This window comes from Bufo bufo, chromosome 5 (genome assembly GCF_905171765.1).
Source record: "Bufo bufo chromosome 5, aBufBuf1.1, whole genome shotgun sequence".
NCBI lineage: Eukaryota > Metazoa > Chordata > Amphibia > Anura > Bufonidae > Bufo > Bufo bufo.
The window spans coordinates 429,866,338-429,881,828 of record NC_053393.1 but is presented as its reverse complement, the minus strand read 5'-3'; the positions used below and the strand labels follow the sequence as shown (position 1 = coordinate 429,881,828).

General features: G+C 43.9%; 1 protein-coding gene across 1 annotated transcript in view; it reads left to right on the top strand.

Annotated features, from left to right (window-relative positions):
* Positions 1-15,491, top strand: part of EAF1 (ELL associated factor 1) — a 15,923-nt gene extending 432 nt beyond the window's left edge. The window contains exons 2-6 of the mRNA XM_040433476.1: positions 3,207-3,301; positions 9,345-9,481; positions 11,652-11,818; positions 13,138-13,353; positions 15,052-15,491. Of these exons, the coding sequence (XP_040289410.1) occupies positions 3,207-3,301; positions 9,345-9,481; positions 11,652-11,818; positions 13,138-13,353; positions 15,052-15,098 (662 nt within the window). The 3' untranslated portion in view covers positions 15,099-15,491. The remainder of the gene's footprint in view (positions 1-3,206; positions 3,302-9,344; positions 9,482-11,651; positions 11,819-13,137; positions 13,354-15,051) is intronic.

Sequence of the window (15,491 nt, the reverse complement as noted above, 5' to 3'; positions counted from 1 at the left end):
GTGAGGCTGGTATAAAGCTATTCTGCACAATGCATGGCCTAGGCTCCCATGGGTAGTGCGGAAAATCCATTGTGCCCGTCTGAGCGCCCCCATCTCTAGTGCCAGCCTGAGTACAAAACAATAGCCATAGGGGATTTTCTATTAGACTGGTGGGGGTTGTACAGCTGGGACCCCATGGGGACTTGTTACCGCCTGTTTGGGCATGCTGCCACTCCAACTGTTTCTATGGGAGTCCAGGAGATAACATACTTGGTAAAATAGGGGCCCCTGGAAACGCCCTGTCTGGGAACACCTGCACTATGGGCTGGGTTTATGTTAGTCCAGCCCATTTGACCCTCGCCAATCAAACAGTTATCCCCTCTCCTAACTTCAAACAGCCGGAGTGCCCCTTTAAGTAGTACTACTGTGAAAGGCCAATACACCCTGAATCTATAAATGTGCCGTCTGCACGTCCTGATATGGCTGGTGCCAGCGCCCTGCGGTTCCTTCGCCTCGCTATGGTGTCATATAACACTGCAGGACGCCTGTGCATTAGTAGTGACTCCTGGCACTGTCTCGGACACAGATGGCGGTATTATATGGGCGCTGTCTGGTAGTGTGTGTACTATATTGTAGTTACATGTTCCGCATAGTCTGGTTTATCTTCTGTCAGACACGACGGCTGGAATATGGATGGCTGATACGGGTGACATCTCCGGTGCCGTAGTGAGAGCGTAGCTTGTATTTTGCCAGTAGACTTGTTCTTATGCGTCCTTTCCCAGACATTACAAACTGACTACAAGAAACTTTGTAGTGATGAACGAACCGTTACGTTTCACCTGAACAAATTCTCCTTCTGTGGCGGCAGATTAACATGGTTCGCATAGACATCTGGCGCATGCGCTGTCACTACGAGCATCAGCGCGCAGCGATAATGATATGCCAGTAAAAATAAATTCGCGATTGTGCGTGCGCCGCGCAGTTAGCGATTTCAGCGGTGCATGCAAATTCGTTGATGCAGGTTCATAGCCATATCATCTGCGCAGGCGCCAATACTTGAAGGAACGGTGTATGCACAAGATTATCAAGACTGCTCAGGATGTGCAGCCATTTTTAACTGGTAGCAGAGGAATGCGTTTAAAGCTTTGGGGACGCTCCCCCACAAGTGTAAATTCATGCAGATAAAAGTTTGTAGTATATCTTATGAGCGAAAAATGCTCTTTCTCCATTTATCAGCCACGTCTTCTTCTCCCTCCTGCACTGAACATTCAGCCTCAATTCACTGGTAAAATGAGTCTTGAGAGATGAGCCAGACTATCAGCTGACTGAGGGATCAGGTTATATGCTGCCCATAGAAGTCTATGGAGACGGGAAGGACAACAGGAGGGGGGAGCTGCAATAAGGCTGAGTTCACACTTCAGTTATTTGTTAAATTACTTCCATCAGTTATTCTGAGCCAAAACCAGGTGTGGGGAAAAATACAGAACGGGTGCAGATCTTTCCATTACATCTGATCACTGTGGAGGCTTCACCACTGGTTTGGGCTCACAATAACTGATGGAAATAACTGACCAAATAACTGAAGTGTGAACTGGGCCTAATAAGAGAAACACCGATACCCAGAGAAACTGCTGCTGCATCTAGTAAGTTTTTTAGGCTACTTTCACACTCGTGTTTGGTGCGGATCCGTCATGGATCTGCACAGACTGATCCGTTCAGATAATACAAACGTCTGCATCCATTCAGAACGGATCAGTTTCTACTATCTGTAACACAGCCAAGACGGATCCGTCTTGAACACCATTGAAAGTCAATGGAGGACGGATCCGTTTTCTATTGTGCCAAATTGTGTCAGTGAAAACGGATCCGTCCTGACACACAATGTAAGTCAATGGGGACGGATCCGTTTTCACTGACACAATTTGGCACAATAGAAAACGGATCCGTTTGCCTCCGCATCGTCAGGCGGACACTAAAACGCTGCAAGCAGCGTTTTGCTGTCCACCTCCAAAGCGAAATGGAGACGGAACGGAGGCAAACTGATGCATTCTGAGCGGATCCTTTTCCATTCAGAATGCATTAGGGCAAAACTGACCGCTTGTGAGAGCCCTGAAACAGATCTCACAAACGGAAAGCCAAAATGCGAGTGTGAAAGTAGCCTTTCCTTCTCACCCCAGTGCTGGATTCACAGCTACACTGCTTGTTACTGCTGTATAATGTCCTGTGTTGCTGCTGATCAGGGTGTGTGACAGATACAGGAGAGCAAGATCTCCTCTGCGTGCAGCTAGGGACCATTAGCGCTGGAGCCTACAGAGGGCACAACTGGTGATACACGAACAGATATAGCATTATACCGCATGTAAGAGGTATTCAGGTTATCTCCTATCCACAGGATAAGGGATACATTTATTTATTTCATTCATTTTATGTAGCGCTGACATATTCCGCAGCGCTTTACAGACATTATCATCAAGCTGTCCCAATGGAGCTCACAATCCAAGTTCCCTATCAGTATATCTATAGAGTGCGGGAGGAAACCCACACAAACATGGGGAGAACATACAAGCTCCACGCAGATGTCCTCCTTGGTCAGATTCAAACCTAGGATAAACCCCCAAAATAAATGGAGCATGCATACTGCCCCTCCATTCATCTTTATAGGACTATTGGAAATAGTGCAAAACTCCCAGAATCCCACAGAGAATGAGTTTGCACGCTCGACCAGTCACTCCATTCATTTTGGGCTATGGGGGCTACAGTTTTTGTGGTCGGCGACGGATGCAGTGGTCTGAGCCCCACCGATCTGTTAACCCCTATCCTGTGGATAGGTGATCTAACCAGATGACCCCTGGATTACTCTTATGTCTGACACTGTATTAGAGCATTGCTATTTATGCAGATCCCTGGTATGATCTGTGCCGCCCCCCTGGAATTTGGAACCCTGAGGGCTGGTTTACACGAGCGAGTCCATTGTGGGAATTGCGCTCAGTGTACGAGTGTGATCCTCCATTCTGGTTTATAATGCCATGTGCCTGTGCATGACTTTACTTCTACAGGATCACACTGACAGCTTTATGTCAGTATGATCCTGTAGAAGGTCCAGCAGAGGCACACCGCTTTATAAACCAGTATAATGCGGTTCAGAACGGAGGATAACCCTCGTACACGGAGCGCGATTTTCGCAATGGACTTGCTCCTCTGAAACAGCCCTTCTGCTGTTTTTCTAGATGATTTCAAGCCGGCATCCATCGACACATCTTGTGAAGGAGAACTGCAAGTTGGAAAAGGAGACGAAGTTACCATTACTTTGCCACATATCCCAGTAAGTGACGTGTTTCTGTGCGGATAATTGAGTGATGCCGGGCACAATGTTATGTCATACTATATGTGCTGTCATAGGCAAGGACAGCTCCCATCGTAATTAGTCAGTGGGGAGTTGTTCAGACTCCCTAATGAGTAAGTACCCATCTGCTCTGCTTGCCAAGCAGCCTGATGTTTCTTCAGGGTATTACTGAAGGCACGGCCTGCAGACGACAAGACTGGATCTCCATGCTGTAAGTAGGTCTGGCGCCGGATCATGGATTTCTGGGTAAGTGTTCGTTTTTTTAATATCCTTTTGTTTTAGGCACAAGGGTCTGGCAGGAGGTTAGAATTTCCTGCGTCTCCTCTTTATGATCAGATTGGTCCTGTTTGTGAGGGGAATGAATTTTGCACAGTGTATGTTATGGAATCACTTCTTAAGCTATACTTGTGCATGTGTCATCTGAGCAATTCCTGCATAAAGGGGAGAACCGCCACAGAACTGTCAGAAAATTCCCCCTCCTGGACAGATAGTTAAATAGAACCTGTCATCAACGTTATGCTGACCTCACTGAGGGCGGCATAAAATAGTGACAGAAATGCTGATGTCAGCGGTGTGTCACTCATGAGCTAAAAGTAAGTGGTTGCTGAGAACCAGCATCATAATCATTGCAGCCCAGGCCTTGAAAAGAGTCAGATCTTCCTGAGAAGAGTCCCGGTTATTCATAATCTCCTGTACTCTCGCCCATCTGCTGATGATTGGCAGTTCTCTCCTAGAGAGAAAGAGAGACAACTAGGTAGAAGACGGTCAGTCATCAGCAGGTGGGCAGGAGAGCAGGAATTCATGACTAACCAGGACTCTTCTCAGGTGGCCGTGACTCTTTTCCAGGCCCAGTCTGCAATGATTGTGATGTTGGTTCTCGGCAACCACTTACTAATGACAGACCGCTGAAATCAACTCACCTGTCTCTACTTTATTCTGCCGTTAGTAGGGATAGCATAAAGTTGATGACAGGTTCCCTTTAACGTCTGATGTGTGCATAGTACCTTTCTCCATTGACCATTCACATTCCTGGTGCTCCCATTTACTCTGCACTGGGAGTCCCTACGTTGGATGGAAAACTGACCACATGCTTGGGGGGTTCTGTATGCAGCATCAGATCTAGAAGTCACAGCAGTCATGTGACAAAGTCTGCGGGGTTCTTCTCATCTTACACATCCATGTCAGTGATAACATCCGTGACAACATGGTCAGTGGTTCATCAATGAAGGTGTCCTTGAAGGATCTGTTTGTCCATTTTTTGCCCTCCATGTTTCATCTGTATTTCACAGACACTGCTAGGCTGAAAATTCCAGAGCATCTCCTACCAATGTTTTGTAAAAACCACAGCCTAAACACAGATAGTGTCCATGGTTTTTATGGACCCATAGACTATAATGTGAGGGATCCATAATCACGGACAAAATAGGGCCTACTTTTGTGGCGCCACCTTGGACCCCCGGTCCGTGGAAAACCACTGATGTGTGAATACACACACTAAATTGTTTCCTCAGTACTTAGCAGCGTCAGTGGGGCGACGGACGTGTAAGGCTAGGTCTACACGACGATATTTGTCGCGCGAAAGATAGGGCACAACTACACTGCAACATTTGTCGCAACAATGTTGCGCGACAATTTTAATAATGGTAGCCTATGGCGTCACACTGCGACATGCTGCAACTGCGACACGACAGTCGCAGGAAAAATCCATCTCGAATGGATTTTTTGCGACTGTCGCGTCGCAGCTGCAGCATGTCGCATGTTGCAGTGCGACAGTATAGACTACCATTATAAAAATTGTCACGCGACAAATGTCGTCGTGTAGACCTGGCCTAAGTTCTGAGGAAACAATTTTATCGCCCACAGGTGAGAGGACTCAAGGATTTAGTAAAAAAAATAATAATAATCCGGAGAACCTCTCTAATAGCTTCCTCTGCAATCAGTGTCAGCGATTGATCAGGGCAGGAAAATCAGATTCCCTGTTTGCTTTTGGGAGGTTCCCTTTAAAGGGTCTGCTCTGACTTTCCGGCACATAACGGCGGCCCCTGTGCTATTTACAGCATATAGGTTACGTAAATGGCCGGGTTCTGCTGGTAGCTTTTCCACAATGTCTGCCATGCTGTGTTATCAGATTCCCATATTAATATTACTGTGTTGGGGAATTGCATTACAAGCAGTTTCCTAATATAAAGAGCCTCCCAACCGAATCTTCACTTAAAGAAAAAAAAAAAACTTTATTGTGCTGGAATCAGTAATTCTGTACGTGGCTGCGGTAAACCTCCCTGTGGTATCAGCATCTATTTCTGCTCTCCACCTGTGCCATTTCATCCTCCCTGCGGATTTCTAGCCGGGCTTTGTCTCTAAGGCATTGTTTTCTTGGATGCCTATAGGTCATTAGTGGCTGCGCGTATCCAAGGTGAAACGGTTAATTGCTAGGCACACAGCAAGCCCCTCATCTGTTCTTCCTTTTACTATTAAGGGTTAATTTACACATCCGTTGTCGCACATCACGGCTGTTCTGTGTGTGCCTTCCGCTTCTTAAAGTGGCCGTACACATAAGATAACTATCTACTGTGTATGGCAGTGTCCCGACTCTCTGCCGACAGCAAATATCAAGAGAAAGAAGGATTGAGCGCTTAGATTTTTCACATGTAATCTGAAGGCAGATGAGTTGCCACCAGAGGTGTCCGGCAGGGAGCTTGTACTCTCTTCTATTGAGAACACATGCACACTTGACCCAGCCGAATGTACATGTATGTGTATGGGGGTAGAGAGGGTTAGCTGTTGGTTGAATGAGCATATCTAAGGTGTATGGCGAACTTTATTCAGAATACAGGCTGCTGTAAATGGCCCCTACGGTAGGAATACGCCAGTATTAGGGAATTGTGTATACAGTGCAATAAATTCACCATTTTATGAAAGGGATTATCCGTGTTTTTTAATTTTTTTTATTTTAAGATCATGACCCTACTGATGTGGATTATAACATTAGTATAAATGATGATGAGATTTTCCTTACTGAGTTAGAGCTGCGCAGTTATCAGGAATGAGTGTTTCTGGGAACGCACCTTCCTGATAATTGCCCCAAGTAGAACGGCCCTAACCCAATCACGTACATGTACGTGAGGGAATGCGGTTTCTTGCTTCATCCTCACTTGCATGTACAGGCCCGGCTGTTACTGATAGCTGGGCTCCTGCTGCATCCGCTGGCATCGCTGTATGTGGAGATGCCTGCGGATTAACCCTTTCACATGCTGCGGTCAGCACGTGCGGGGTTTGCAGAGGGAGAGGGCTCCCTCTGACTCCATCGCCCCCTCCCCCCACGTTGCGCTGACAGGGGGCCGATGGTTGCCATGACATTGGAGCCTGCCAGCTACGGAAGCCCAGGAGATCCAGCCTGCAGGCTCGGTCTCCTAGGCAACTTGTCAGCGTCTTACTGTGCAATATAATGTACAGAATGTATTGTACTCAATTGAAACAGGGATCAAACCCTGAAAAGGTGACGTCCCACAGTGGGACAAATATAAAAAGTAAAAAATGAAAGTGAAAAAAGTGTTTTTTTATAATAAAAAAATTTGAGCCATTTTTTTGTCACCTTACATCAGAAAAAGTGTAATTCCAAGCGGTCAAAAAGACATATGTACCCAAAAATGGTACTAATCAAACAGTCATCTTTTTCCGCAAAAAATGAGCCCCTACATAAGACAATCTCCCCGAAAAAAAAAAATGGCTTTCAGAAACTAAAACATGATTTTTTTTCTTCAAAAATGTATTTATATTATAAAACTGAAATAAATTCATAAAAAGTAGACATATTAGATATCGCCACGTCCGTAATTACCTGCTCTATAAAAATATCACATGATCTACTGCCTCAGGTGAATGCCGTAAAAATAAATAAAAAATAAATACTGTTTAAAAAATGAAGAAAAAAAATTTGTCACCTTCATCACAAAAAGTGTAATTCCAAGCGATCAAAAAGTTACACACCCCAAAATGGTACCAATCAAACTGTCATCTCTTCCCGCAAAAAATGAGCCCCCTACAAAGGACAATCGCCCAAAAGGTATAAAAAATATGGCTTACAGAAAATAGAGACACTAAAACATGATTTTCTTTTTCTTAAAAAAATGCTTTTATAGTAAAACTGAGATACATAAAAAAAAGTAGATGTTAAGTATCTCCACGTCCGTAATGACCTGCGCTATAAAAATATCACTTTGCCACAAAAAGTGTAATATTGAGTGATCAAAAAAATCATACGTACCCAAAAATAGTACCTATAAAAACGTCAACTGTTTCCGCAAAAAGATGATCGGCAGAAAAAATAAATAAAAATATAGCTTGCAGTCACAAAAAACATGGTGACACAAAAAACATGATTTTGTTTTCATAAATGCTTTTATTGTACAAAACTGAAATAAAAATTAAAAGATATTAGGTATTGCTACGTCCGTAATGGTCTGCTCTATAAAAATATCACATGATCTACCCACTCAGGTGAACGCTGTTAAAAAATAAATAAAAACTGTGCCAAAATAGCCATTTTTGGTCAACTTGCACCAAAAAAGTGTCATATTGAATGATCAAAAAATCATACGTACCCAAAAATGGTACCAATTAAAAGTCAGCTCTTCCTGCAAAAAAAAGAGCCCCTGCACAAGACAATCGGCATAAAAATATAAGAAATGTAGCTTTTAAAAATGAAGACGCAAAAACATTATTTTTGTTTTTAAAAATGCTTTATTATGTAAAACTGAAACAACAAAAAAATACACATATTTGGTATTGTCCGTATCAACCTGCTCTATAAAAAGAACACATGATCTATCCTGTCAGGAGAATTCCGTAAGAAAACAAAAAATAAAAAGTGTACCACAACAGCCATTTTTTTGTTACGTTGCCTCACAAAAAGCATAATATCGAGCAATGAAAAATTATATGTACCCCAAAATAATACCAATAAAACTGTCATCTCATCCCGTAATTTACAAAATGGGGTAACTTTTTTGACGTTTCTACTCTAGGGGTGCATCAGGGGGTCTTCAAATGTGACATGGCAACATAAAATTATTCCAGCGACATCTGCCCTCCAAAATCCATATAGCGCTCCTTTCCCTCTGCGCCCTTCCGTGTGCCCATACAGTTTACGACCACATATGGGGTGTTTCTGTAAACTGCAGAATCAGGGTAATAAATATTGAGTTAACCCTTGCTGTGTTACAGGAAAAAATTGATTAAAATGGAAAATCTGCAAAAAAGTAAAATTTTTAAATTTCACCTCCATTTTCCTTTATTTCTTGAGGAACACCTAAGGGGTTAACAAAGTTTGTAAAATCATTTTTGAATAACTTGAAGGGTGTAGTTTCTAAAATGTTTTGTAGTAACAGGGTACTACAAAACTTTATTCACTTGGGCGACGGATACGCCCTGGAGTGAGCACCTACTCCAAGGTCTGAAACAGGTGAGCCGCTGACACTATTGGTTTAGTTTTCTAAAATGGTGTCATTTATGGGTGGTTTTTACCACAAAGCGACTCCATAACTGAACTGGTCCTTAAAAAGTAAGTTCATTTTCTTAAAAATCTTAAGAATTGCTTAGCCTTCTAACTTCCTAAAAATTAAAATGACATTTTTCTAAATGATGCGAACATGAAGTAGACATCTGAGAAATGTACAGTAACAACTATTTTATGAGGTATCACAATCTGCTTTAAAAGCAGAGACTTTAAAACATTTTCTGTACATTTTGGAATTTGTTATAAATATTGGTGAAACATATTGACTCAAATTTACCACTAACATGAAGTACAATATGTCACGAGAAAACAATCTCCGAATGGCTTGGATAAGTAAAAGCGTTCCAGAGTTATTACCACATAAAGTGACACATGTCAGATTTGCAAAATGTGGCTTGCTCCTTATGGTGAAAACTGGCTTGGTCTTGAAGGGGTTAAAGACAATGTCAGGCAGTGGACACATTAGCTATATTATCACATCTGTGGACTACCTGCTATGTATTTCAGGGTTCTACTCCTCCTATGACGGTATTCAAAGGAAACAAACGACCGTACCAGAAGGACTGCGTGCTGATCATCAACCATGACACAGGGGAATATGTCCTGGAGAAGCTCAGCAGCAGTATACAAGTCAAGAAAACAAGGTAGAGCTAATTGGCCCCGGGCTCTCTATGGCACAGTGCTAATCCCTGAATGAAATGAACGATGGGTTCTACAATAATTGACCCTCCGCTTTATTATTATTATTTTTTAGCTTATTATTGTCACTGATTAAATAAAGTCTAGTTTCCAAGTAATTGATCTTGAATACAGCTGCGGGAATCTAACCTTCCACCTGGACATGCATCTTTTCATTTCAGATTTTAATTCATCCAGGTACGTGTACACAAGGAGTTTTGTTATCCTAGGGAAGAATACGTGGAACTGTGTTATATATTTCATATTGCACAGCCCACAAAAATATTACTTAGCAGTGCAGCGTATGTATGTAAAGGATATTTAGCATTAGCTTGCTGCCTTCTCAAACAGCTGATCGGCTGGGGTCCCTGGTGTCAGATACCCATGACCTATCCTGAGGATAGTATGTAAAGACAAGAACGGCACTCACTGGTAAATTGCAATTTCTTTTGTCTTTATTTGTCACATAATAATACAATTGTGACGCGTTTCGGCTCTAAGTATGAGCATTTCTCAAACTGAGTTTGAGAAAGGCTCATACTTAGAGCCGAAACGCGTCACAATTGTATTATTATGTGACAATTAAAATCAAAAGAAATTGCAACTTACCAGTGAGTGCCAGTCTTGTCTTCACATTTTGTTCCGGGGACGCCGACTCAAGACACGTGCACCACGCCATTGGAAACACGGAGGGCTGACTGTTTTCTTTCGGACTATCCTGAGGATAGGTCATCAGTTCTAAAGTCTCAGAAAATCCCTTTAAGACCCAGCATACTCCTTTAACAGTTGGAATTTATTAGTGTTTTCCAAGCTCAAATATGAGGATTTGTGAAACTATCTAAACGAAAAACTGCATCTGATCACTGAGATCCCTACCGATTACTAGATCATTCTAGTGATCAGTGGGTTCCTTTTCCCTGCGATGGTGCCCCCATCTATCTTGTGGATAGCCGATTGGTATCCACTGTGTGACAACCTCTTTAAGTTTGCCGATTTGGGCATTGTTTGAGAAGCTTGGAGGTGATTTCATTGCGAGAGGCAGATCTAGGTTTCATGCCACTAGAATTAAAAACTGCTTTGACTCCTGATATTCAGCTATGATTGCCCAGGGAAGCAGCCATTGACTACCGTATTTTCCGGCGTATAAGACGACTGGGCGTATAAGACGACCCCCAACTTTTCCATTCAAAATATAGGGTTTGGGCTATACTCGCCGTATAAGACTACCCCTGAATACCCAGCCCTCCCTGTCCTCAAGACGATCTTCTCCAGTCCAGGGAACTGACTGGGATCTGTGGATGGCACTGTTATGAGGAGGGGGATCTGTGGATGGCACTGTTATGAGGAGGGGGATCTGTGGATGGCACTGTTATGAGGAGGGGGATCTGTGGATGGCACTGTTATGAGGAGGGGGATCTGTGGATGGCACTGTTATGGGGAGGGAGATCAGTGGATGACACTATATAGCATCTTATGCTAAATGTGACATTCACAGATCCACCCCATGACAGTGTCATCCACAGATCCCTCCTAAACAGTGCCATCCACAGACCCCCCTCCCCATAACAGTGCCATCCACAGATCCCCCTCCCCATAACAGTGCCATCCACAGATCCCCCTCCCCATAACAGTGCCATCCACATCTCCCCCCCATGACAGTGCCATCCAAAGATCCCCCTCCCCATAACAGTGCCATCCACAGATCCCTCCTAAACAGTGCCATCCACAGATCCCCCTCCCCATGTGTCATCCACAGATCCCCCCCCCATGTGTCATCCACAGATCCCCCCCATCCCCCCCATGACAGTGCCATCCACTGAGCGCTGATTTAAAGTTAAAGTTACGGATTACAGTTAATAAATGTATACTCCTCTGAGCCATGGGTCCCTGTATATTCTAACCCCCAGGCAAGCGTCCCTGTCACCATGGGAACGCCTGGGGGTTAGAATATACCATCGGATCTGAGTATACCCGGCGTATAGGACGACCCCCGACTTTTGAAAAGAGTTTCTAGTGTTAGAAAGTCGTCTTATACGCCGGAAAATACGGTAATTATATCTTCAGCAATGAAATTTGAAGGTTTTAATAAATAAGCATAAAAATATACAATTTGTATTTGATCTTTTTTTCTTTTAGGGCTGAGGGCAGCAGCAAGATTCAAGCCCGGATAGAGCAGCAATCAGCCCGATCTTCACAGCCATCTACACAGTTTAAAACCCCATCAAAACCTTCTGCAGGTCCTAAAACTTCCCCCCTGAAGGATCACCCTTCTCCCGAACCTCAGCTGGATGACATTAAAAGGGGTAAGAGGGCACACTTGTGCATTGTACATTGGAAACCATTCTACTTACACTATCTGGACTGTACATAGAAGCCAAATTCAGGCAAAACTCTTCAGTGTAAGACTGTGCCTGCATGATCAGTAAACCGTACACCATGGCTGCTGTGAGTGGAGAGGAGATGCCCATGCATACACTGCTCTCTCCATTCACTTCCATGGGAGTTCTGAAAATGACCAAGTCAGTCCACTCGGCCATTGTTGGAACTCTCTTAGAAGTGAAAGGAGAAAATTTACAAGTGTTTCCTCCCTTACTTTTCATAAACCTCAGAACAGACCTGCCTCTCGCTGTAAGGCAACTGGCTAAAGACAAACCCCCTTGTAATGAAATTTCAGCTGCACTTTTTCTCAACCTCTTCTCAGCAATCCCAATAAGAAACACTGTAGTTATCCTCTCGCCAGCCGGACATGGCCTTTCAAAGGCGTTATTCTCAAAGATGGGAGGATGGACATGTCCGTGAGGTTTGCTATTTTGGCTGGGAGCAGATATCTGTTTAATGGAATTATCTAATCTGTTTACATTATGCAAGGTAAATCAGTCCAGTCCATGCTTAGAGCATACCAGCGTCCTTGTTATTTTAGTCTTGGAATAGCTGCTTTTGTACACCAGAAGCCTGTGTCTTTTTGGTATACACATGACTTACATAATGTATACATCCACTGTATTCCCTTCAGATCATTCCAGTTGGACCTCCAGTAAATTATAAAAGAGGGCACTCCACTTGTATACAATTCTAATATAGAGGGTACAGAAGCATGAATGTCACGGATAATAGACCCAACTAGGTGGACAGTGCAACAAAGTAATCTGGGCTTTCTGCTGGCCCAGCACTAATAGGAATATTTACTTCTAAGGGCTCGTTCACACGAACGTGTGAAGGCTGTGCCCGTGCTGTGGATCGCAAATTGCGGTCCGCAGTGCACAGGCACCGTCTGTGGGGCAGGCGCATGGGGATCGCAGACCCATTCACTTAAATGGATCCGCGATCTTTCCGTTCCGCAAAAAAGATAGAACAAGTTCTATCTTTTTGTGGTGCGGAAGCACGGAACGGAACCCCAGAAAGCACTCCGTAGTGCTTCCGTAGTGTTCCGTTCCGTTCTACACAGCTCCGGATTTGCGGACCCATTGAAATGAATGGGTCCGCATCCGTGATGTGGAATGACCACGGAACGGTGCCCGTGTATTGCGGATCCGCAAATGCGGTCCGCAATATGGAAACGGGCAGCACACGTTCATGTGAATGAGCCTTAAGGCTAATGACGAGACTCTTCTCTCCACACTAGAACTGAGGGCGGAGGTGGAGATTATTGAGCAAATGAGCAGCAGCAGTGGCAGCTCCTCTGAATCTGGAAGCTCCTCGGGGAGTGATGATGACAGCTCTAGCAGCGGTGGAGAAGATGACACTCGCACATCACCCTCTCAGCAGTACAGCAACAGAACGCCCACCGCCAATGGCACCAACAGACCCCAGGGAAGCAACCAGCTGATGAACACGCTACGTAAGTAGAGCCCCCTGCTGTTCTCATAGTAAATCACAGTCAGATGAAGTTTTTCTTTACGTGTCAGGAGAGTGAAAATAGTAATCTGGAAATACATGCAATTATGTCACATTCATTAGGTATCCAAAGTGCACATGAAAAACTGTAAAATAGTAATAGCAAATGACCTCAGCGTTTTATAGTACTTAAATGAGAAAGTTAAAGGGGTGTCCTAAGATTTAAACTTAGAGATGATTGGAATGGCAGCATGCATGTTCGACCACCACTCTATTCATATTTGTGTGTGGGTTGGTGGGGGCAGGACCCCTTTTCTTATTATTGGTGGAGGTTTTAGACGTCACATTATTTATTTATTTTTTTTAGACATTTATGGCACATCCACAGGACATGCCATCAATGTCTGATTTATATGCGCATCCCACCTCTGGGACCTACGCCTAGCTTCAGAACTGGTTTCCCCTGAAGAGAGGTGTCCGCACATATGGCTTGTGGCTTTCTCCATTTATTTGTATGGGTGTTTCAAAAAACTGTCAAACAGGTTTTCCTGGCTGGTTTGAGAGCTCCCATAGAAGTAAATGGACACGGGCACATAAGCGACCACTTCTTTTATTCATCTGAATGGAGAGTAGCACTACGGGTTCCAGCAGCTAGATTTACCACAGGGATTTCATTAAAACAGGACCCCAGTTCTTAAAATACCATAATTTTCGCTTTATAAGACGCACCTGATAAGATGCACCCCATGTTTTAGAGGAGGAAAATAAGAATAAAATATTTATCATCATATCAGTTCCTTAGATTAGACCCTCTAAAAATATCGGGACATCACATCAGACCCCCATATCGAGACATCACATCAGACCCCCATATCGAGACATCACATCAGACCCCCATATCGAGACATCACATCAGACCCCCATATCGAGACATCACATCAGACCCCCATATCGAAACATCACATCAGACCCCCATATCGAAACATCACATCAGACCCCTATCAGACCTTAGATCAGCCCACAATGTCCGACCCCTAATCAGAGTTCCTTGGTAGAACACCATTAGACCTCAGATCAGATTAAAATAAAAAACTCCTCTCACCGCTCCTGCACACTCCTCTCCACATCTGGCGGTCTCTGCTCCTGTCTTCTCCGGCCCACGTTGCGTTGTCACCCGACTGCGTGCAGCGTCAGGTCATAGTGCGTGCACTACATTCTGGCGCTGTATGCGGTCAGGACTGTGCAACGCTGCCTCCAGGAAGGAAGACCAGTGAGGGTAACGTAAGCACTCGCAGCTCATCACTCCCCGCTCCCAGGACCTAATGCATACTAGTGAGCTCTTCCATAATGGAAGAGCTCCCTAGTATTCGCTTTATAAGACGCACAGCCATTTCCCCCCTCACTTTTGGGGGGGAAAAGCGCGTCTTATAAAACTAAAAATACAGTGAGTGCAGGACCCACACCCATTTCAAGAGCAGAGGTCCTGTTTTCATGAAATGTCAGTGTGAATCTGGCTGCGGGAACCTGTAGTGCCACTGTCCAGGGTGGCTGGGAGGACAATGATTTATCTCGGGTTGATTAGGGGTTCCAGTGTGTCCCACTGACATGGACAGATGTATCGTTCCTTACCTTTCCTCTTGGCTCAACATATACCGATATGTGAGGAGTGAGATAACCAGCTCTTCCTTTTTTTTTCTAATAGGAAATGACCTACAGCTAAGTGAATCGGGAAGCGACAGCGATGACTAAGGAGATATTTTCTTCTTGTATATATTTTATTTCATTGTGTACATAGAAGCACTGATGCACCCAAATATTCAAGCACTGCAATAGTACAATATACTGCAATAGTAGAGTCCTGTCTTATTCAGACTTATGTAGACACACATGAATACACCTGGACATGTAAATCCTCCGTGCATTAGATATGTGTGAATGCTAGCCTATCATAACTTGCTACCATGACAGTAGGAACTTGCTGCACCTAAATGTTGGCATTCTCCATCTCTCACTTCGTAAACTATATAAAAAGGGAAAACTCGTATGAAATACTTCTTTATGTATGTTGAAATTGTGCCAGCTCCATGTATGTATATAAGTATTGACAAGGTATGAACCATTTTTAAATATATTATGATTTTT